This window comes from Charadrius vociferus, unplaced genomic scaffold (assembly GCF_000708025.1).
Source record: "Charadrius vociferus isolate BGI_N301 unplaced genomic scaffold, ASM70802v2 scaffold828, whole genome shotgun sequence".
NCBI lineage: Eukaryota > Metazoa > Chordata > Aves > Charadriiformes > Charadriidae > Charadrius > Charadrius vociferus.
Window position 1 is genome coordinate 953,900 of NW_009649708.1, and position 23,289 is coordinate 977,188.

Here is a 23,289-nt window from a genome sequence, read left to right on the forward strand (position 1 = left end):
CAGCAGGAAACTGATACACAGCAGCCACAGTTTATTCATGCTGCATTACACCTCGTGCTCACAGGTGAATTTCCCGCTTCAAGTAGCGGTTTCTCATTCAACGTCTACTCCTTTTGCTCTTCAAATTCCACTTCTCTCTCTTCACCTCAGCAAGAGAAAAAGAGCTTCAAAACTCTGACCTGCAAACACAAATATGCTTAAACCCAAACAAAAATGTTTCCATGGAAATTTAAGGATCTGGTATCAGAACATGCCTTCTCATTTCAGCCTTTTTTTTTTTTTTTAATTCTTTTTTTTAAACTGTTCTTCTACAAACTTGTTTTACATCCAACTTGTGAGGACGAAACCAGCTGGCAGGTTCCTTCCCAGCGAGCACCTCCCTCCCCATGGCTTGCAGCACACTTGGCTACCAGCTGCCAGATGCTGGCATCCCACTCTCGCACTTAGAAGGCTTTTGTCTAGGAATGCTGCAGAGTCTTCAGGCATGATGCAGTGCCTCAAATAGGAGCCCTGATACAACTCGTCTTGTGACACAATCTCAATAAACCTGCCAGCTGAGAGTTTCTGTATCTCCCAAAGTTAACCCAGGTCATTTTTGGCATTCCTCAAGGGTTCTGTGTGCACACTCTTTGGGAAAATGATCAGCAGATCCTGAGATAGAGCTGGGACCACACGCTTGTCTAGGGCAGGATCTTCCCCCGAGAGGAAAGCAAGCTGTGCTGCCTACATGCTGGGGGCCAGGCAGCAGCATGAGCTGCCCTCACTTGAGGCCACCGCTGCTGTTAGGGTGGATGGAATTGTCCAAATCCCACCTTGCAGGAGAACAGCAACACCGAGCTGTCATCACATGCACCACGGACACGGCAAACATTTTGGTCAGCCTGAGATGAGGGAAAATGATGTGCCTAGGATGTGCGCTCTGTTTAACAGGATTTCACTTGGAACCCATAAACTGGAAAGAGGTGGACCTGCTCAACAGCACCCGGCTGCTTCTGTTGCAGGAGAAACTGAAATAGTGGGCACCAGCAGTGGGGTAGGGTGGGTCTGCAAGCAGTCCTACGCCCTAATGGGTCCACCCAGCATTGGTCCTCACCCAGGGCAACACTGTGGCACACGTACACACTTGGAATTACCACGCTACAGCAACCACCAAATATTTAGATACACTTCAAGACTTTCCCAGCAGAGTTATTGCTCTCAGGAAGCTGCCCAGAGTTTGCTCAACAGTGAGTGAGCCGCAATCGGAAGGGAGCCCAGCTGGTTTCTGATGACAGCTGCTGACAGAAGCACGATGATGCCATTTACCTAAAAGGAGAAATGATGATTCAGATCCCTGGGTTTTCCCTTAGTCATTCTTTCCAGAAGGTAACAGGGACCCTCCGTCACTTCAAAGCCACCTGGATTAGAGTGAAGAACAGAAGGCATCAAACATATGAGCGCACCTGCCACCTCAGGAGGATCTTTAGAAGCCCTTGCTAAAAAACTGCTGGTGCAAATCCACCTTCAACTACATATCTATCCTACCTACAGCATAACCAGCAGGGCTTCCCCCATTGTTGTCGTAGCTCCTTGAAACCCTGAGAAACATACCCTGCAAAAGCTAATTTGGAAGAGTAGCTGCTGCTTCCCACACTTGGTACCAAGGGAGGCCACCTTCAAGAGAAGGAGGGGCAATGTAACAGCAAGAAAACCTTGCCTGCAGAGCAGCGTTTCTGTCCCCAAACCCCAGCCCAGCTGGGAGCGCACTGCACATACCTGTTGTCTCAGCCACAGGATGGCATTTTCAGTAGAGGTGGAGACAGTTGCTCTTAGTGACCTGGAAATGATGGATTATTCCAATGAACTCCTGCAGCCTAGCCTGATGTTAACTACAACAAAAGCAAGCTGACTGGGAACCTTTCAGTAGGTGGCAGCAGAAATATATTATCAATCCAGAGGATTCCTTTAGGGACACCCCTTCTCAGCAAAATTACACAATTAGAGCAGTTTTCAGAGGCACATTGATTCAGGTCAGATACTGTACCCTAACCAGACTTGCGACAGCAGAGTCAGGTCAAACACAGAGAGGGACCTGAACAGGCTGGAGAGGTGGGCCCATGCAAAAACCTCATGAAGCTCAACAAGGCCAAGTGCAAGGTCCTGCACCTGGGTCAGGGCAATCCCAAGCACAAATACAGGCTGGGTGGAGGATGGATTGAGAGCAGCCCCAACCTGGGGGTGCTGTTTGATGAGAAGCTCAACATGCCCCAGCAATGTGCACTCACAACTCAGAAAGTCAACTGTATCCTGGGCTGCATCCCCAGCAGCATGGCCAGCAGGGCGAGGGAGGGGATTCTGCCCATCTGCTCTGCTCTGGGGAGACCCCCCTGCAGTGCTGCCTCCAGCTCGGGGGGTCCCAACAGCAGAAGGACAACAAGGAATAAGGCCTGTTACTCATGTTACCATCAACAGAGTTAGTTTATGGGACAGAAAGAATTACAGCAGCTTTACCTATGCCCCAGCTCCTCCAGTATTTACCTTAAATTTGTATGGCCCCAGTCCAATGTCAGAGGGCTTCTCCATAAAGAAGCCCTGCTCTGGGGGCTCTTCTCACCAGCACTGGGGCCCCCAACAGAAGAAGGACACAGACCCGTTGGAGTGGGTCCAGAAGAAGCCACAAAGATGATTCCGTGGGCTGGAGCCCCTTTGCTGGGAGGACAGGCTGAGAGAGTTGGGGTTGTTCAGCCTGGGGAGGAGAAGGCTCCAGGGAGACCTTAGAGCCCCTTCCAGTGCCTAAAGGGGCTACAGGAAAGTTGGGGAGGGACTCTTGATGATAGGATGAGAGGGAATGGTTTTAAACCGAAAGAGAGGAGACTTAGATCAGATATTAGGAAGAATTTCTTTACTGTGAGGGTGGTGAGACACTGGCCCAGGTTGCCCAGGGAAGCTGTGGCTGTCCCATCCCTGGAGGTGTTCAAACCCAGGGTGGATGGGGTTTTGAAGAACCTGGTCTGGTGGACGGTGTCCCTGCCCATGGCCAGGGGGTTGGAACTAGATGATCTTTAAGGTCCCTTCCAACCCAAACCATTCTATGATAACTTGGGGAGGGGGAAACTCACACAGATTCTGAAAATCCCCACGTTTTGCGTTGGCGGAAGTGTCCCTCACCAAACTGCCTCTTGCAAAATATGGTAAGTTCCCTAATTTGGTGCTTTGGTTTCCATGGTCCTGCAGACCCAGTATGGCTCATCAGAATACCTCCTAGCAATACGACTTTTGCAAAATCATACCACACCTTTCATCTCTTGCAGTCCCAGGCAAACAAGGCCATTTTAAAAGAAAAATTACTTCCATAAATTTCAAAGACTCAACAAATCAGAAGAAAAAAAAAAAATGATGTAAACTCCCAACTAACTAGCATCACCCCTGAATTCAGACACCCTTGAACTTGGCTGCCTCGCATGGCAGAAAGCGGCCACATGCCCGCTAGGAACACATTTACAGCCAGACGAGAGGAGTGACCTGGGCAGTGAGGCCAGCAGGAAGTCATGACGGCCTCCTCGCATACCTGGCGAGCAAGGTGTGGCTTTATAAAGCTGACTCAGCGCTGGGTCAGATCTCCCACACGCAGGAGCACGCTTTCCAAATAATCATTTCCTGTTCCCCCTAGGCGAGATGGAGGAGATGGGGGAAGGACAAAGGTTTATCGGACACAGATAATCCCCCCTCCTAGAGCTGCTGGGCATAAAGGACAGCTAGGAGTGACTGCATGGGCCTGGTAACTAAGGCAAGGACAGCAGCGCTGGTTTTGTGACTAACTATTACTCAAGCAAGGAGGAATTTGGAAAGGGACCCACATCCAGCTCGGCTCTTTGCTTTGGATACTTCTGCAGTCCTAAGCACAAAGGAGAGCTTTGACAATGAATCAGACCCTGGTTTAAAATGACAAAGACAGACTTATCTACCAACTTTGTATTAAAATTATTTCAGTGTAATCATGAAAGCAGCTTAATGCTAATCAGAGGAAACAAGCAACGTTTTCAGACCCAGATGACTAAATGTAGGCTCCTGGATGGACAAAACCATTTAGATGCAGCAGCAGAAGTGGTTTTTTATTAATGCATTTCACTTTCCCCTGAATTACAAAGGAATGTGAGCATGCTTGAAAAGCTTTTTCCATTCGATTTTTTTTTTTTATTAAATCAGAGCAAACCCAAAACCAAATCCTAAAATGAGTTCTGGGATACATTTATTTTGAAAGCATCTCTATAATTACCTTCAAAAGGATTTAAAAGAAAGCAATCAACACCCATGTTAATTATTGTCCTGCTTCTAAAATCTACAATATCTACTTAAAAATAAAGGTAGGAACAGTGAAAATAAAAGAGTCATCAAATTCCAGTTCTCCCTTCATGAAGCCTTTGCCCTCTCAGCTAGATTGTGTGCTTACTTTGCAGTTTGCAGTGCAGAGAAGACTAACAAAGAATTACTAATTAAGCAGCTACTTGCAAAAATCTGAAAGTTTGAAAACTTGTTGCGGTGAATGATTGCTCCAAATGAAAGATCCAGCCTTAGAAATGCATGCCCATACACATGTGATGTTATAAATACATGTCATGCCACCAAAATCAGCATAACCCAAAACCACTCTTTACAAAAATATGGTGAGGTGTTGAAGTTTTTATAAGCCATCCCAAGGCTAAAGCAGTGAAAGACCCTTTCAGAGAGCTGGGAATCCCCTCTTAAATGTTATGATTTCTTCTTTCTATGCCTCAAAGATTATAACGTCATGTTTTGCAACCAGTGACTTGTGCACTACTTAACATAGGACAAGCTTCTTACGCAATTTTCAAAGCAGAACATATTCTTATTTGATCTTTATCTAACAACTCTATCACAGGAATCAGAACCAGTATTTAAAAAAATACACCTCCTTTGTTGTGATTACTGAAGAATATCTGTTCCCTTTTAAAGGTGCTAGCTGCACACAAGCAACTTTCATTTATCTGGGATGAGAGGTGATCCGATTCAGGCAAAAGAGAAACAGCATAAAATACACATTAAGTTAGGCTATAAGAATACAATCTTTTTGCTATCCTCACTTTCGACAAATGACAATTAGACAGACTGCAAGGCTTTAAACGTAAGGAAATAAGCTAGAGTCAGCGATTCACCACAGCCTTGAAAGCAAGGAATAAGGCCTGTTACTCATGTTACCATCAACAGAGTTAGTTTATGGGACAGAAAGAATTACAGCAGCTTTACCTATGCCCCAGCTCCTCCAGTATTTACCTTAAATTTGTATGGCCCCAGTCCAATGTCAGAGGGCTTCTCCATAAAGAAGCCCTGCTCTGGGGGCTCTTCTCACCAGCACTGGGGCCCCCAACAGAAGAAGGACACAGACCCGTTGGAGTGGGTCCAGAAGAAGCCACAAAGATGATTCCGTGGGCTGGAGCCCCTTTGCTGGGAGGACAGGCTGAGAGAGTTGGGGTTGTTCAGCCTGGGGAGGAGAAGGCTCCAGGGAGACCTTAGAGCCCCTTCCAGTCCCTAAAGGGGCTACAGGAAAGTTGGGGAGGGACTCTTGATCAGGGACTGGAGCGATAGGATGAGGGGGAATGGTTTTAAACCGAAAGAGAGGAGATTTAGATCAGATATTAGGAAGAATTTCTTTACTGTGAGGGTGGTGAGACACTGGCCCAGGTTGCCCAGGGAAGCTGTGGCTGTCCCATCCCTGGAGGTGTTCAAGACCAGGCTGCGTGGGGCTTTGAGCAGCCTGGTCCAGTGCAAGGTGTGCCTGCTCATCACAGGGTGCTGGAACTAGGTAATTTTTAAGGTCCCTTCCAATCCAAACCATTCTATGACCCTATGATAAAGAATGATTTTGTCCTGATAGCGTTAGCTCTGCATCCGTTATGCTCTCAATCTTCTCACCATTTTACTATTTTAAAGCCTATTTTTCCTCATTGCTCGGAGCATTTTTCATTTCAAAAAACTCAGGAATCAGAATGCAGATTCTCATCTCTGTAAGACAGCCAGACCTATAGGGGAAAAAAAAAAAAAAAAGAAAAAAAGAAGAAAAAAAAGCTTCGGCTACTCCCTTCTTCAAAACAAGCATCTCTGCGGACAGCAGGCTGATGCTGACAGCTCTGCCCATGCAGGCTGTGCTCGGCTCTCCCATGGGAGTGCCTGTGGATGCTCCCCAGCTGACAGCAAGATTAGGCAGGCAGCTGGACCACCCAGGTCCTCAAAAAGAAAGCTAAGCCTCCGGCTTTGCAATCCGAAAAGCAGAAGCAAGCCCTCAGTGAAGGCACAGACTCAGGCCTGGATGACAAGCTGACAGGGTCAAGATGAAAGACATTTCCCAGGATTGACACCAAGTCCAAATGTCCACGCCCAGAAGGACCTGCCCAGACACCTGCAGCTGCCTCAGACACCGAAAGCCATGCAAGATGAAGGCTATTGCCTGGCCTGGTCCTCACAGGGGTCCTGATGAGGGTCTGCAGCTCACTTCCACACCAATCTCCATAATTTGTGGAGCTCTCACAGCTTCCTCCTAAACGGTCCATGCAAGCCCAAATGTTAATCCTACATGTTAAGTTCACTTCCATACTCCACCTGTCCCCACATCAGGTGTCCAGCCTTCTGCTACAGAAAGTGGAGGGAGAAGATCACCTCTAGGAACAGTGACCCTCTGGAAGCATTTACTGTCTTTCTCTTGACTGCAGAGAACATCTGGACTCCTGACTCACAGATGGCCAGGGAGAGTTAATAAAACCCCAAGGTGTGATTCAGGGGCAAGAGAAGAAAGAGATATCACCACTCTGAATTCCCAAAGATCAGATACTGTAAAGTTGGGAGGGGAGAAGGGGAAACAAATAGAAAAAAAAACACAAACCAACAATCCAAAAGCCAACCAACCCCACAACACACCACCTTCCAGGACAAGCAAATTAAGAAAATAAAAATCGACCTACTTCCCAGCAATGCCCCAAACCTGCAAATGATCCATGCCAGAGGAGCTTTGTACGTGTTTGCAAATCATGCTTGCAGCCAAGCCCCAAGGTTGCATTGATGGTTCTGGCTTGGCTCCTGTATGACCAAAAGCAACAGAAGCACACCAGCCTTCCTTAGAGCAGACCAGGCTGTGAAGCCAATGGGGCTGAAACCCAGCCAGGGATTGACCTAGTCTATGCATACACTTACAAATAGGGGGCAGCTTCTGTGACAACATGTGTTTAAAATCATGTCCTCGGTACGTGCATGTATGCCAGCAAAGGAATGAGAGAACAGCATACTCATCCAAAGTAAAATCCACTCCAGGCTAAAGCACAGAGGGCTATTCTTGAGGCTTCCCCTCTCCAAAGCAAACAGGAGCATTCCTTGTTTTCCCTTGTTTATTTAAAAAGCCCACTACACATTCCTGGGCACTGGCCTATCCTGAGCCAACCATGGGATAAGAGCTTCTACGCTGTAAATCCCAGGTAGAAATTGGTCTAACTTGGGAACAGCCTAACAACTGCTACTTTCTGATGGTCGCTTAGTGGTCTGCAAAGCGCACCACAAATCTCAAGAGACTTGTTTTCACATCATTAAAGCCACCCTCAGAAATGGCCTCCACGGTGACAGTTTTAGCATAAAAACTGAAGGGCCGTCCAGAGAGCTGCCGCAGGAGCATGTCAGAGGCGTGCGGCCACACCAAGCAGGTCCATCCAAGCCATACCTGCTTGGAGAACATGAACTCCCAGGCTCCAGCACTTCTATCCAGCCACATCTCATTGGCTTAAATCTTTGCTCCCACAGGGTATGAAAATACTGTTGTGGCAACCATCAGAGACGCCCTGGCCAACTCATCCAGAAGGGGGACACCACCATTATGCCTCAGGGCTGCAGCAAAACCATTTTAAGGCTCCCAGAGAAAGAAGATTAGAGAAATGAAGCTGCAGCATGAGCAAGTTTGCATCCAGGCAGCACCAGGGAAGAAGTCTGTTGTTACCTCTGATGTCTGGTCACCATAAGCCACTTTTTAACTTTACCAGGAAGGAGCCCTGCAATACCACTTAAGACTTTAAATATGGAGCACAACAGGGTTTGAGAGCAGGGTGTTCATTTCTCCATCATGAATGAGAGCAAAGACGTTTTCTGCATGGGACAAGGCAATTGGACATGGTATTTTAGGAATCACATGAAGAATTTCTGAATTAGAAATCAAGCACTTAGGTATAGCTTTCCTGGTCGCGTTTTCTACTCCAGGCAGACAAAGAAGAAAACAACCAACCCTTTATCTCCGCAGCAGCGAACTTTCAGTCTCCCGTACGCATGTGAAAGAATTGCCTGGGAAACAAGCACACAACAATGTTGTGGTCAGACTTTAAAAACAAAATCCAATTCAACCAGAACGCTGCAAGGTTGCTTTTGCCCTTTTCACGAAGGAGCTAAATTCAGTGGCACACAGTAGACAGAGCTGCCCAGCAGAGCCTCCCCCTTATTTGTTATTTTTAGCAATTTAGTCTGACAACGCCTGACAACTAAACATACAGAATATAGCAGGAGAGAAGGGGACTATCAGATGCTATCAGAGAAAACACACAGTGATAATCACTTGCTCCACCCCTAGTGAAGAATCAATTTTCCATGTCTTTATAACATCATAGAGTTTGTTCTTTTTAAAATGCCACATTTAAAAACAGAATCCATCTAGCCCTACAATGGAAACGGATAACATTTCCTGAAACAAAGCATTGTTCCACCCCTCACATATCATGTTTCCTTAAAAACAAGGGAAGAAAAACATTACTTGCTTTTTCTCCTAATACTGCACAAACATTGCTGAGCTAAAAAGAGTCTGTGCTCATCCCTTTAGAATGCTTTCAAAATAGATTTAACACATACCCCTCATACTGTGAAACACAACAAAAATTTGATAGTATCAGGACTGGAAAAATCCAATTGCCACTGCTAAGCAGGACGCTTCCCATGCCAGCATGTGAGTGAGCCTACGCCATCAATCTCTGCAAGATTCAAGCAGGTTTCTGTAAGCCTCACTGGCACAGCTTTTAAGCAGACGTGTATTTTGCCAGCAAGCCTGGGCAGTCTATTTGGATTCCAAAGGATTATATACAAGTTGTGAAGTTAAGAATGCTACATATGTACATATATATATATTCACATTCATACCTTAGCTGTAACAAGAAGGGTAAAGCTACCCTGCTTTTTCCACAGAGTAACTGACAGGCTATGCATCTGCCCCTTCCTACACATCCATACCCTCTTTGGTGTTTTCAGAACACAGTTCCTCTCACTAAGTACACCCAATGCGTATTCCAGCCAAGCCTTATTTTCACAGCCCTGTACCAAGACAGGTCTTGTTCTCCTTGCTGCTTTGCCACGCAATGAGCAGCAGGGAGGACCAAAACAGCAGTATCACATCAATTTTGTGATACTGCCTTGAAAAAGGCAATGCAGTGCTTCAACAGCAGAGGAACCCAAGAGATGGGAGTGAGGGAAAGGGAATAACTGCAATCATGTGTTGCAGTGAACATTATCAGAGGAGGGAGAAAAGAAGCTTTCAAACCAGACGCAAAACCCCTCACTGTTTTTAAAGTTCAGTCTGACAGCTGTGAATGTCAGAAAATCCAGCTCACACCTCTGAAGCAGGTTAAAGCCCACACCTTCACAATCAGCACTCGGGAGCTCTCCTTGCTGTCCAGCTGGATAGATTTACAGAAGAGCTCAGCCATGAACCCAGCCCTCTGCAAACAGCACCAAACTAGCAGCAAGAGCATTTCTCAAATTCACACTTGTATCAAAAACACACATTTCACAATACCTTAAAAATAGCATCATAATAGCAAGGCATAATTGTTTCAAGCTCACACTACATGAGTAAACAGACCAGTCACACCGTATGGATACTGGAGGATTACTCTGACCAGCTTGATTCAACTATGCAAAGTAAGAAATGTGATTAAATAATAAGGTAGTTAACAATGTAAAATATAAACCTAAGCTTTAAAATCCTTCCAGTTCTAATAATGGATGGAGGGAAGTTTTAACCTATCTTGGTTTGATATTTATTTTACAATGATGCAGTGGAAGCACAAGGTCACAAAGTTTCACATTCTTTCCTGCTTCTGTCACGACTTGTTTTCAGGAGAGTGAAATCCCCTACTCCTGTGATAAGTGCTCTCCGACTTGGACTCAGGTATTTTCCCCAAAATCTCAGTTTCCAGCAGTTAGTCTAAGAGCTTGTCCTCTTTTTCACAGAACTGCCGGCCAGCCGGAAGCACAGTAGTTAAAAGACAGACTTGAATGTTCACTTAAAACAAACTGTTTAAAAAAGTTTTGGCAATCTGAGCCCTACTATCCATGGTTAAAAAGAGAAACCAATCCATGTGGCAACCACCTCTCCACCCCCACCACCTTTTGAGACAATCACCATTGCTGGGAACTTCAATTCAGTGGCCATAACCAGAGACTCAACCAACAGGGAGCTACGAAGCAGAAAAACACATCTGCAAAGCAGCCAGTTCTAAGGCTCTGTGTACGAACAGTTATAATTTGGGGGGAATTCCATCCATTCTGCCGAACTCAGCAACTGGAAAGTTCAGGAGGTAAGATTATTCCCCACCAGCAACAGGAAAAAATCAAGATGCACAGCTGAAAGGCATAGTAGCCAAAAAACTGACCACAGCCCGATGGACCTGGCAGTAAGGGACCCAATGGGCAGGTTATAAACAGAAGCTGTCAACCAGGCTCCAATCACTTCTCAGTCCAGACATGCTGCTATGAAGCTCTACAACCCCAGTGGCAGGGATGTCTTTGCGCAAAGCCACTGGCATCTGGGATGGCTCCACTGTAGCCAAGATACACTCTTATCACATAACCATAAAAACGACTGTGTCTTGTATGCGTTAACACCCCCTTAAATATATAGCCTGGCCACAGAATACTTGTTTTCCCTGTGCAGAAAAAGTTCTCATGGCCAGAAACACAAAATCCCTTAGTGCCTGGAGTGTTTTCTGTGACCAATAACACAACATATGGTGATGCGCTTGCCCTACAGCTCCCCAGGCACACTGAGTTTTAAGAAGGAAATAAAAAAAAAATACAAACTCTACTTCTACTTTAGTGTAAGTAAGAGACAACAGAGACAGAACTGCACAGGTCTGAGTAGGTTTTAGCACTGACTTCCCGTTCCTGCTTGTCTCTACTTAGCTGGTCTCCACTCTCTCCAAAACACTAACAGATGAGATAAGCAGCTTGACTTAATTTAGTCTTTGCTTTCTCTGTCATTCCCCAACACCCAAGGAACAGGGGGTTGTATTAATTATATTTTAGGGGCAATAAGAAAAAAAACCAAAACACTAATGCCCTTGGAAAAGTACATTGTGAACATCTTCTCCAAAGAACTGTAAGCTGTACATGTAGCCACCAGAAGACAGTCAAGATTCACTAGATAACTTGTTTGAACGCTGGAGCTTGTGGAGACACTACTTTATATTTCCTAGATATTCTTCTCTGCCTTGAATACTCCAACCAGATAAACATAAGAACACAGAAGTGCTCTGACTACATTGTCAAAACAAAGTCTCATCTCCCCATAGATCTGGTCTTCAACAGCAGCCACAAGTAGATGCCTAGGGCAGAGTGTAAGGACAGGGCAGGCGTGTACGGTACTTCCTCCTCATACTTTCCCAGCCTCCAGACATTTTTAGCTCAGGGACTTCCTGAGCAGGATGCCATTTCTACATATTTGGTAATTCTCAATGGATTTCTCTTCCATGAATTTGTGCAATTGTCCTGAGCCAGTGTAAACTTTTAATATCCGCGGCACTGGCAAAGTTTCACATCACCTATTTGCTACAAATAACCACGCAAACATCCTTTTTCTAGTTTTAAACCTTGCTCCTACTAATCTTATCTGAATCCCTCACCCCCAGTTTTCATCTCAGGACACAAAGGGAACAGTCAATCTCTACCGGGGTTGTAGATCTAGCAAAGAAACCAAGTGACATGAATTACTTGTAGGTTACTTCTTACAGGTGCTATGTTTCACCTAGTTACAATCCTTTGGAATGAAAAGTACCAGACAAAAACAAGGGATTTGGCAAACAGCATCTTGTTGTCCTTCAGTGTTCTACTTTCATCATCGTTACCTACCAAAAACTTACCTCTAATTCCTTAATTTTCTCTTCAGCTACTCTCTGTTTTTCTAAAAGCTGATTGTGAATCACTCCTTTAGACTGAAGAATAAACCTGAAAGTGAAAAAGAAGAGACAGACAACCGTTGGATACTTTTTACATCTGTGGTACACCTAGCTGCACACCAAGTTAAACTACAGTGACCTCTGCAAAGTATTCATCCTCAACCTGCATGTTCTGGACAGAGGCAGGAGAAATTGCTATGATAGCTCACACAAACCACTGAGCTGGCCTCAAAGGCTTGCTCACTAGTCTCACCCAGGATTTGGGAGAAAGAAAATGGAGGCGCACAGATCTCCCTCTATCATTGAGTGTCCTTGAATCATCTGAAAGCAGTTCTTGCACAGAGCTAGCAAGGGGAGTCTGTCAGCACATTCCCTTCAAAGGGATCTAAATCAGTTAATGGCATATAGCCAAGGAAGCCTCTTTCAACAGTAAAAGCCATTTTAGTGCTCACAAGCTAAACAAACCTGCATAATAAAAACAAAGCTTTCTACTGAGAAAGGCTGAGAGAGTTGAGGTTGTTCAGCCTCGAGAAGGCCCCATGGACACCATACTGCAGCCTGTCAATATATAAAGACATATATATAAAGGCTTATAAGAAAGACAGGGAGAGACTTTTCACTAGGGCGGGTAGTGACAGGACCAGGGGCAATGGTTTTAAACTGAAAGAGGGCAGGGCTAGATTGGACATAGGGAAGAAATGTTTTACTGCGAGGGTGGTGAGACACTGGCCAAGGTTGCCCAGAGAAGCTGTGGATGCCTCATCCCTTGAGGTTGGATGGGGCTTTGAGCAACCTGATCTAGTGGGAGGTGTCCCTGCCCAGACCAGGAGGGTTGGACTGGGTGATCTGTGATGGTTCCTTCCAACCCAAACCATTCTGTGTTTTGATGATACAGAGCCAGGTGCTTCCACCAGAAACACAGAGCTACGGTACACCTGCCCTTACTTGAGCTTTCACAGCTCCCACTGCTCAGGGCTTGGCTTTAACCCTCATTGACCTCCAAATTCCCATGCTTTCTACATTCAGAGGGGTTTTCTGTGGGATGGGAAGTGGTCATTTTCAACTGAAATTGAAGGCACTGGTTTCCACCTGTTCTGCCTTTTAATTACCAAAGGGATTTGAAAGATGTATCCATAACATGTCAGTTATAGCAATCCTGCTCTCCAGCATGCAAAAAGCTGCCTGACTTGCTCAGAAGAGCCTCTGAAGCAGCACCAGCATCCAAAGCAGCTCTCCAGCATGTGGCACTGGCATCTCACAAAGAGGTAAAGGACAACTAAGTTCAAGCGAACTTTAGGAACTCTCCATGGTTGTTTTTCATCCTTGCAGACATCAATGTACAAGCTGCAGATTTGTCCCACCCCTACTTAGAAAGTCCCACAGGGGATTTAGAAGGAGCCTCCACATGCCATACCAACGAGGTCAAGGTCTCTCTCCAGCACCAACTAGGGTCAATGTCTTCTTGCCAGGTGACAAGAGCTCATGCTTGAACAGTTAAAATGAGCAGCTTTAGACAGGGCAGAATAAGAGTGCATTCCCTGTCTGCTACAGAAAAATCTGTAATCAGTTGGTAGTGCCATCTCCCATGACAAATGACATTATTAACGTGTTTGCTCAGGGCCTGGTAAACACAAATGCGGATCTGCCACTTCTCTTGAAACCCAGCATACTCTGTATCAGCAACACAACAGCCAAAAGGAAAACTACTTGCCACATGCATTCCTGAAATGCATGGGAGCAGAACTGTGGTTAATTATAACAGGTTTCCAATTAAAACTTTCTTTGGTGCTGCTATTAACTCTGCTTAGCAATCAATTCCTCCTCCTCCCACTTCTCTCCCTTGTACCGCTTCATCTCCACTTTTCTATGGAAACTTTTGCTACATCTTTTACGTTGCAATTTTCTCAAATCTCTCCTCGTTTCTTCCCAGTCTCAGCTTGTGCTTATTACTGGTGTCATCTTTGTTCTATATCTGCTCCTGTTCTTTACAGCACAGCTCACTCATACTCTCTTTATCCCCTCAATCCCCCCTTTTCCCATTAGGTGCCCCCACAATCCACTTTCACACAGTGTTTTCAGGCCCCAGCACACACCAGCCTGCTGAAATAAAATGCAGGTTGTGCTCAGTCTCATGAAAATCAAGTCCATGACCACCCTTCTAGGAAAGAGAAGTTATTTACATTGCTATTAGATGCAGAGCCTGGATCCAGACAGACAGACTACTTTTCAGGACCACCAGCAACCACGTCATTCTGACGCTCTTACCTTGAGCCTGCAATACCAGAAGAAACAAACATCAACCTTCACACAAACACCCTATAGATTTTGGAGTGAAGACTAAAATTTTGTCTTGCTTCTGCAGTAGCTGCTATTAGTGAAAAATCAGAGCTGCAAGATGCCCTCAGTAAACAAAGCCATCAGTCCTTTCCCATGTCACAGCTTCCCTGAGCCTGTGTGCACATATGAACGTTTCCTTAATTATTTCCTTTTTCTGTGGAGGCAGCAAAGAACAAGAGAATACCTTCTCATTTGCTTCCCCAAATTATATAGCAAGATGCATCATTTTGGTTTCACTGATGCCCCTAGACTAAGAAAAAAAGTTAAACACCAGCACAGCTTGATCAATTTTCCCCATGCTGCAGCTGGGATTGTCCCTGCTGGGCTCCAGGCACTGAGCAATCCTGACTGGCTGAGAACCACTATGGGCACTAAAAGCACTGAACAAACAAGTGGCTGACTTCACTTCTATTCTGCAAATGTCAACAGCAGTCATCGGGGAAAATATCCTCCCTCCCACCCTCCTGTAATGCTCTGGCAGATATGCGACAGCAAATTAAAATTGGATAGCCGAAGTTAGCACTGACGAGACTTATGCAGGCAGCTGGACACAAATACAACCACCCCAATTTTATTTGCCATAAAACCATGGGCTGGAACCTGTGTCCATTCACACACTGGCTCAGAAGCAGATCAAGTGTGCCTGACTTGGCCAGCAGCATCCTTCAGAAGGTCTTCACCAGTACCGGGTTCAAACCACCCATTTTAATTCCCTGCCACAAGACCATCAAGCCCTCAGCCTAAAGAGCACAGGTGTAAGCTGTCAAAGGACAGTTTTCTGAAAGTTGAAGCTATAAATTCACACCCACAGTTAATTATTTAAATCTGTGGCTTCACTTCCCAACATAAGGAGGACTCAAAAAAACTCATCAGTGTTTTAGCTTCTAGCTTGGGATACCCACATTACAGAGACCTTGGCCAAAACTTTTTACCTAAGGAAACAATGTTGTTTACGGCAGCACTTGGAAAAAGTAGAAGCTTGTTCTGCTCGTTAGGTAAGAGGTGCTGAAGGGCACTTGTAATAAACCAGAGTTTAAATTTAATCTGGATTTCATTCTTCCAATTACCCTAAGTAAAACACCGACTTGATGGTTTGGGGTTGTTTTTTTTTTCCCCTCACCAAGCTGGAGAAATTGTCATTCTGCTGCCTGGTTTTAGTTAAATGAGATTAATTTGTTTATTAATTTTTAAGCTCATGGAAGAACCATGGGAGGTTCTCAGGACTTAGTTCTTCCCTGAGTGAGTTTGTGAACAAGTCTTTTAAACACATGAACTTCATTCACTGCCTGGAGGTACACCTATAGCTGAGAACTGGCCCCACATCAGAGTCACTGCATTACAGAGCTGAGGAGCCACTTTCTGCTCTGTGACGCACAGTCTGGCAGATGACATGGCTAACACCAACCCCTTGGTGCAGATCAGCACCAAAGAGCTACCTCCACAGAATGCTCTGCCAGAGTCCACCATAGGAGGCTCCAAGCTCTAAGAGTTTGTACACTGAACTGGGATGGCTTTTAAGTATTGATAGTCCACAGAAGACAAGCAGCAAACCAAATCCTCTTCCAGATAAGCAAGTTCATTTCTTGAAGTCTGCTTTCTTTTGGTGAAGCGTCACAACACACACTAACAGATCTGTCAAACACAACACCTGCACTATCAAACATGAAACAATGATTCAGAAAAATGTTCAGCACCACAGAGGCAATTAAAAAGCTTAGCAACCTCTTCACACAGGAACTTTTTCACTGTTGTTAAGTAACACCAGAAGTATCTGGGTCAGAACAGACAAGTTCACCACATCTCAGGTAGCCACCCATTTCAAAGAAAATGGCTAGTAAAAACAGAGCAGGATTTGCCCTATTCCTAATACTTAGCAATTTTTCCAACATCCACAGATAAACGTGAAAACTCAAAACAAAACAAAGAAAATTAGAGAAGAAAGCTACAAAGGACTGGGGTCCTTGAGGACAACTACATTCAGCCAAAGCTGGGCTGCCAACAAGAGCATCTCTGTGACAGAGCGAAGTGTTTGCAAATTGGCTGTACCTACGTGCTCTAGTCTCCTGGTGACTGCTGGTTCTCAAGTGCAATACAAGGAACAAAAATAGAGCACCAGGGAACTGAAAGAGAAACCTCACTCTAAATATTCCCACTTGTTTCTATTTTCCTCCCTCTGTTAGCTCCACATCGGGGGTTTTGTTTCCCTAAGGCAGGGAAAGCGGTTTATATACTCTCTCTGAGAATCATTGCTTGTTTCCTTCTGAGGGGATCTCTTACCCCTTCCCAATTATAAATTTCTAGATATGGTGCCCATTTGATCAGTGTTTATACAGCACTCCCTTACGCCCTGGTCAAAACGGTCTACAGGCTCTAGTCAGGCTGGCCAACAATGTTGTCAACTTCATCATCTGTCTGCTCTTTTGTGTCACACACACACCCCCCCACAAAGTGATGTTCGTACAGTGTAACTAATTCCATAACTCAGTCTGTTTGCACCAAAATGTACTGTTTACTTGACTTTAAGACATAATATTAGATACTGAAAGATTCGCCTCTTAATGAATGAGGTTATGGAGATGTTTGTTCATCACACGCCACTCTTCATTATGACATACAAGTCATTAAAGTTAAAAGGTGGAGTACCAGTGATGCTCATAGTTAAGGTTTTCCATTAAGAACCCCTATTTTCAATTACTTACAACTGCAACCAACTTCAACCTTTACACCTGAAGCTTTCGGTGGCAGGCATCTGCCCCAGACAGAGCACTCTCTCCTCTCCCATTCTGTTTAGGGAACACAGTTCAGGTGTTTCTCCTGCACGGCTTGCTGGTACAAGAGGCTGTTCGTGTTAATGTATTAAAACCAGGAGGGAAGTAGTCACACAGCAGGCCCCACGGCTCCCTCCTGCCAGTCTGCAAAGCAACTCTTCCCACTTGGGTCCATGGAGATACCTGCAAGAATCCACACAAGGGTACCAGGGGAAGCCTTAGCTTTTCCTCTGCCTAATTTCAGAGACAGACAATTTTACAGGTAGGGACGCTCCAGTACTATTTGGACAGAATAATGATGAATGACAGATCTAAAGTCCTTTCAGCCTGGCTCCCAGCTCACACAAAGGGTCATTATAACTTCAGCTTCACAGTTCCCATTGCATTTGGGAAACTCTTGATAAAAACTTAAGATACTGAAAAGAAAACTATCAGCTTCGTGCAAAGCCATAACATTATTTTAACTTATTTATTGTATTTCTAAAAGAACTACCATGCTGTGCTATAACACAGCACAGTCATTTACATGGAATATCCTGCTCCTTGAAACCAAGCGTTTTCATTAGATAGCTCCATGAGAAAAGTTGGGCTAAGCCCAGTCATGCCCTTATCTATTTAAAGATGCTTTTTAATTCTGAACTTGCACTGCTGTTCAGGCTTTGAGCATTCTCAGCAGGAGATTACTGCATTTTAAGTACTGTTCAAAGCCAGTGGGAGAGAGGCTTCCAACCAGCTGATCCCAAGCAATCTAGCTTGATTGAACAGGAGCCAGCTGCACACAATTGCAAGCACCCAGTAGTCCCCTTCCACTCTCCTCGGGTCTGCTTGTGCTTCTGTAAACAATTCCCTATACAGTTCATAACATGCGCTGCTTATACCCCAGCAAATTCCAGTTTTAGTCATCCTAGATGAACTACCTAGTTCCAAACAAGACAGGGAAGCAATATTTAACAAAAGGAAAATCGTGACTAATTATAGTTTGTGCTGCCACCCTTCATGTCTAAGGGTTTCACATTTTTCAGTCCGATTTTGAATTTCCCATTCAACAGATCATATCCCTTAACTAGAGCTTGTTCAGAAACAGATGGAGTTGGAACGGATGAGTTGAAGCTTTTCCTGTGTTAGCTTTTATTTTAGTGGCCAGTCGTCTCTATGGGTCACTCTCAATATAGCTAAACCTAGCTATTCCCCCTTCCCCCGCCAGAGCAGCACATACCTTAAATCAAAACAAATCCTGCAGCTTATATTGGGAGGATTATATATGAATACATTCCGGGAGCAGCCATTTATAGTTCACGTGTCATTTTACTATGGCACTCAGAGGTGGATGTGCACCAGGAGCTGTTTGGGAAGGAGGTATGGGTTGAAGCATGCCGGCAGCATCTCCGGTGGGCAGCAGAACCTGTGCAAACAGCCTGATGGCACTGGATGGAGCATGCACAGCAACCAGGATTAGCGGCACTGGAAGCAGTCCAAACTGAGGCTTACGTAGGCCACAACAAGGGTAACTTTTACTCAGATGAACATTTGTAAGCCATAAACCTATTTACTTTAAGGAGCTAAAGGAAGAGAACAAGAAGTGCCACACTGTTTGCTTCCTCAAACCTCTGCAGGGACTGGCTCAACACGTCCATCCTGCACTTCAGGCCATGTTTACATTGAGTTTTCACTTTTTTTTTTTTATCTGTCAATAGCTACAGCATATTATATTACCTCAAGCCAAGATAGTAACACAGCTTGCAAACAGCAGTTTCTGCATTGCCAGACACTTAACTAGATGGTAGATTTATACCATTGTTCATGTTTGGTTTCTTTAAAAAAAGAAAGCAGGAATATACCTCTAAGTGTATATTAAATATAGCACAACCCAAAATAAAAACACAGTACTCTGGACTGCTGAATATCATCAATTCTTTTTGAGGGCTCAATTGACATAAATGGAATTTAAAAAAAAAGAAAAGAAAGCAAGCAAATGCCTCCTCTCTATCACACAGGAATTAATAACATTTCAGATTCAAACCATGTGGGGAAAACAGTGCAAACATGACCGCAGTTCATGGAGGTGAAATATCCATGTGTAGTTTTTCCTTACTATAGCCCTGGTTTAGTGGTTTTATCTTCTAATTGTGCTTTAACATAATTTTCAGTATGTAGCAATGATGACCTGTAGCTTGTTTAAGGAAAGGAATCTCAAATGACTACAGCACACCTTCTAGCAGATGCACGTCAAATAGATTTTCTGCAGTCTAGGTGGTACCATATTTGAAAGTTGCAAGCAGCAGAAAACAGGAACAATTTTTCCGATAATGGGAAGTGAAGATCCATTTCTAGAGTCTCATGTATTTTTAGGAATTCCCCACACATTCCTAAGGAAGAACATTTTAAAAAAGAAAAAATAAATAAATAAAAAAAAACCAAACACAACATCAAATGAATACACATCTAGAAAACCACAAAGAAGCAAACATCAGTGTGAACACCCTGGTCAACCAATCCTAATGAAATTTTTATTTTAAAAAAGTTTTTTTCTATTGCCAAATCTTCTGTTTCTTCAGACTCTTCATCAGAAAACTGAATTTTGCAGTAGTAAATTAAGTGACATGGAGATACTGCTATACCCTGACAGGCAAACTTAGGTTCACCCTTCTCAGCAGCAGCCCTTCACTAAGAACCTATACAGGACAACTGGCAAAAATAAGAATATGTCTCTTTCGGAAAACAAATCCATCCACAGTTGCAAGAAAAACTGCTTTGTGCCTTGCCCAGGAAGAAAACTTTGAAATGCTAAGTGAGGAGGAAGACCCCACCATCGCCTTGTGGTTGTTAAATAGCACAGCCTTGGCTTCTGCACATTGCAAATCCTGCTACAACAAAGCATCAAAGAAAGCAAGACAGCAAACATCACAGAAGTGGATGGAAAAATAACCAAGTCAAGAGAATTCAAGCTGAACACTAATAAAGAGGTATTTCTGGATGCTAGAGTTAAATTAGCTACCACTATAACAATCACACTGTTGTCTCCTAATCAGTAAAACCAAACATTTTAGAATCAGCATTTGGGGACCGAAAAGGCTGAATGTTGTTTTGGAAAATCGTTTCTTCTCAGAAAGCCTGACTATTTTTTTTTTTTAACTGGCTGAAACATTCTCTTAATTCAGCAAATAGTTTTGGAGAAAACAAAAAAATTCAAGACAACAGTTGTAGCATTCCTGAGTTCAGCACTTTGATTCTTCCGTCTCTGTGTTAAACTTGTGTAAAATAGTGATCTCATCCCACAGAATTGGTCTCCTCATATTTTACTTCAGTGTTTTAATGTAGGGGACGTGAATTAAACCCTCCTTCCTTCAGGCTTTGAACAGGCAGCTAGGTCAAAGGATGCTCAGACCTAGATTTCTTGTTTGTATTAAGGTTGTTCCACATAATATTTATATATTATGTCAACATACACGTATCAGACCAGAGACTGACTCTGGGCACCTCCACCCAACAGCTGTGGGCTGAGGGTTGGGTACCTTCTCGCACCCTGCCCCGCTGGCTGGACATCCATTGACACCACGCATGGAAGGGCATCCCCAAGGAAGAGAGGGATACGACAGGGACTCTCCCAGTACTTCTTTGGTCCAATGATTTGCCCATTCCCCTCTTTGGCTGCAGGAAAGTTTAAGTGCCCGCGCTAAACCAGAGAAACAGCCCTATATCCTGAAAGGAGTGCTCTAGCACTCAGTATTTCCCAAGGGACTCTAACCCTTGATTCCAACATTTACTTCAGGAATGAGGGGAAAGTACTTTAAATCCACTAAATATCAAAATAAATCAAGTTCATTGCTGTTTCAGAATATCAGAGTGATATTTTAAGTGCTTGGAGAACTTCAGAAATAAGACAGTCATGTTCCTTTTTTTTTTTTTTTTTTTTTTTTTTTACAGTCATTTGGCACAGCAAGCCACAAAAGCAGGAGCAGTTCAAGCTCCCCAAAATATTTAATACTTGTCTAGCATATACCCAAAGGTACTACTGCAGCAACAGAGAGGCTGCATTTGCAAGAAACCCCAGATGTCCTCTTTCTGGAGGCAGGGACAAAATGAAGGTGCCTTCCTACGGCCCTCACTCCCCACAACAGCCACCCTGCAAGTGCAAGACTTCTTGAAGGCTCTGGCATTTATAGGACAGCACATTTCCTCTGGATCACAGCAGATCAAACTCTCTCTGCTAGCAACAACAGCAGACTGCAGTGGTTTGCCTCTGTTCTGACCCCTATCTTCTCCGTTTAGGTTTCATCTCCTTTATATTTACTCAGGTAGCTCCTTCCTCTGTGTTGTCTAGATAAGCGACAGGGGAAACGTTAGGGATAAAGGAAAGTAAAGGAAAGATGAATGGAACAGATTTGTTTGAATGTCATACTCCTAGTCCCAACAGAAAAATGTTCCTAGAGAGGTAAAAGTCTCCAAGTAAGGGATACAAACATCAAGTAAAAGCTGTATCACTAATCTTCTGTCAAAAAGCACACGGGGGGGGCAACACTATAACCAACAGGTTTATTTCAAGTAGGGCTAAGTAACACCTTTTTTTTTTTTAAAATTAGCTATTTTTTCATTGTAAGACCCTTTTTTCTGCTGCTTATACATTTGACAAACTCTGGCTTATCAGATGCATCCATTCTACACCAATTCTCTATCTAAAGCTAATTTTTTAAAGAAAGGCAGCTGTTTCCTAGAACGGGGCAGACATACATCTTGCATGCAAGCCATAGAAATCTTTTCTTCTCTGAAGTTTCAGTATAGCAGCAGGGCAGGAGAGCTATAACTGGACCAAGATATCCAGGAGATTACAAATGAGCAGCTCAGGGCAGCGGGAATAAGACCAAGAACTAAGTGGGGGAAGGGCAGCGGGGAAGGTGTTTGAGAAATCACAAGATGTCAAGCTGGAAAAGGAGCCTGTGCCCAAGAGAACAAGCTCCCTTTCTGAGCTGGAACAAAATGCAGGAGTCCAGGTTCCCAGTATCCCACTATTGTCAGCAGTTAACCACAAATCACACTGACCAGCTAGGAAGAAGATGACAACCAACTGCTGCCCCATACTTCACTGGTCGAGTCAAAGATGCCTGTGCAGACTACTACTGCATTACCCCTGCGTGCATTGGCTTGATATTTGCTTTCTGTGACAGCTCTCTAAAAAAACTTAGCAAACTTTCATAGGCCCACTCACAAATAACACCATGAAGCACATTCTTCAGGCTGCAACAGAAGCAAGTAGTTCAAAATTGAGAAAAATCTGAAATAAAAAACAATTGGCTGATGGAAAACCTTATGGCGTATGAACACGTCACACCTTTGATTCCTCATGCATGATCTCCCAACATCTTCAACACACAGCATAGACAGTGGTGAAGTAGCAAGCATCTGGACACAACAATTTTGTTTTCTTTGCAGTTCAGTGCCTGATTGTACTTACTAGAAACACCAGACCTATTGCAGAAAATAAAACCTTCCCTTTTTCAATAGCTAGACAGAGGAGCTTCAAGCTTATAAACTACATGTTGACCATGTTGACCAAAGGCTGACAGCAACATGCTTGTCTCTGGGATTCCTTTAAGTATTGCAGCACCTGTCAGCTTCTCAGCAGCTGGGCTTCAGCGCCAAACTCGGCGCAGCGCCTTACCCAAGGAGATGGGTGATAAAGAAGCCACTCGGATTTCACAGATCGGCCTATAGTTAATAACTGAACCATAAAGATTAAGCCTTGCATGTCCTTCAGTTCTTTGTGAGTTTTTTGAAATGTAAGCAGGAAGCACAGTACAGCTACCATATTCTGCAGTGATCTGCACCAGCAGAATCGAACACCAATCTCATACACACACAAAAAGTAAAAAAGCAGCTACTGCAGCTGTATGGAGTTATGTGCGGTAGCGACTGTTGTCTTCAGGGGTTCAGGAAAGAGCTTACAATGATCTATGATGTCTCATTTTCAAACAAAACTAAAAATCACAGTAAAAGCAGGAATG

At 44.1% G+C, this 23,289-nt stretch overlaps 1 protein-coding gene across 1 annotated transcript in view; it reads right to left on the reverse strand.

The window, feature by feature from the left end:
- Positions 1-23,289, reverse strand: part of PFDN1 (prefoldin subunit 1) — a 36,432-nt gene that overhangs the window by 6,400 nt on the left and 6,743 nt on the right. Inside the window, exon 3 of the mRNA XM_009890695.1 lies at positions 12,150-12,234. Coding sequence (XP_009888997.1) covers positions 12,150-12,234 — 85 coding nt within the window. The remainder of the gene's footprint in view (positions 1-12,149; positions 12,235-23,289) is intronic.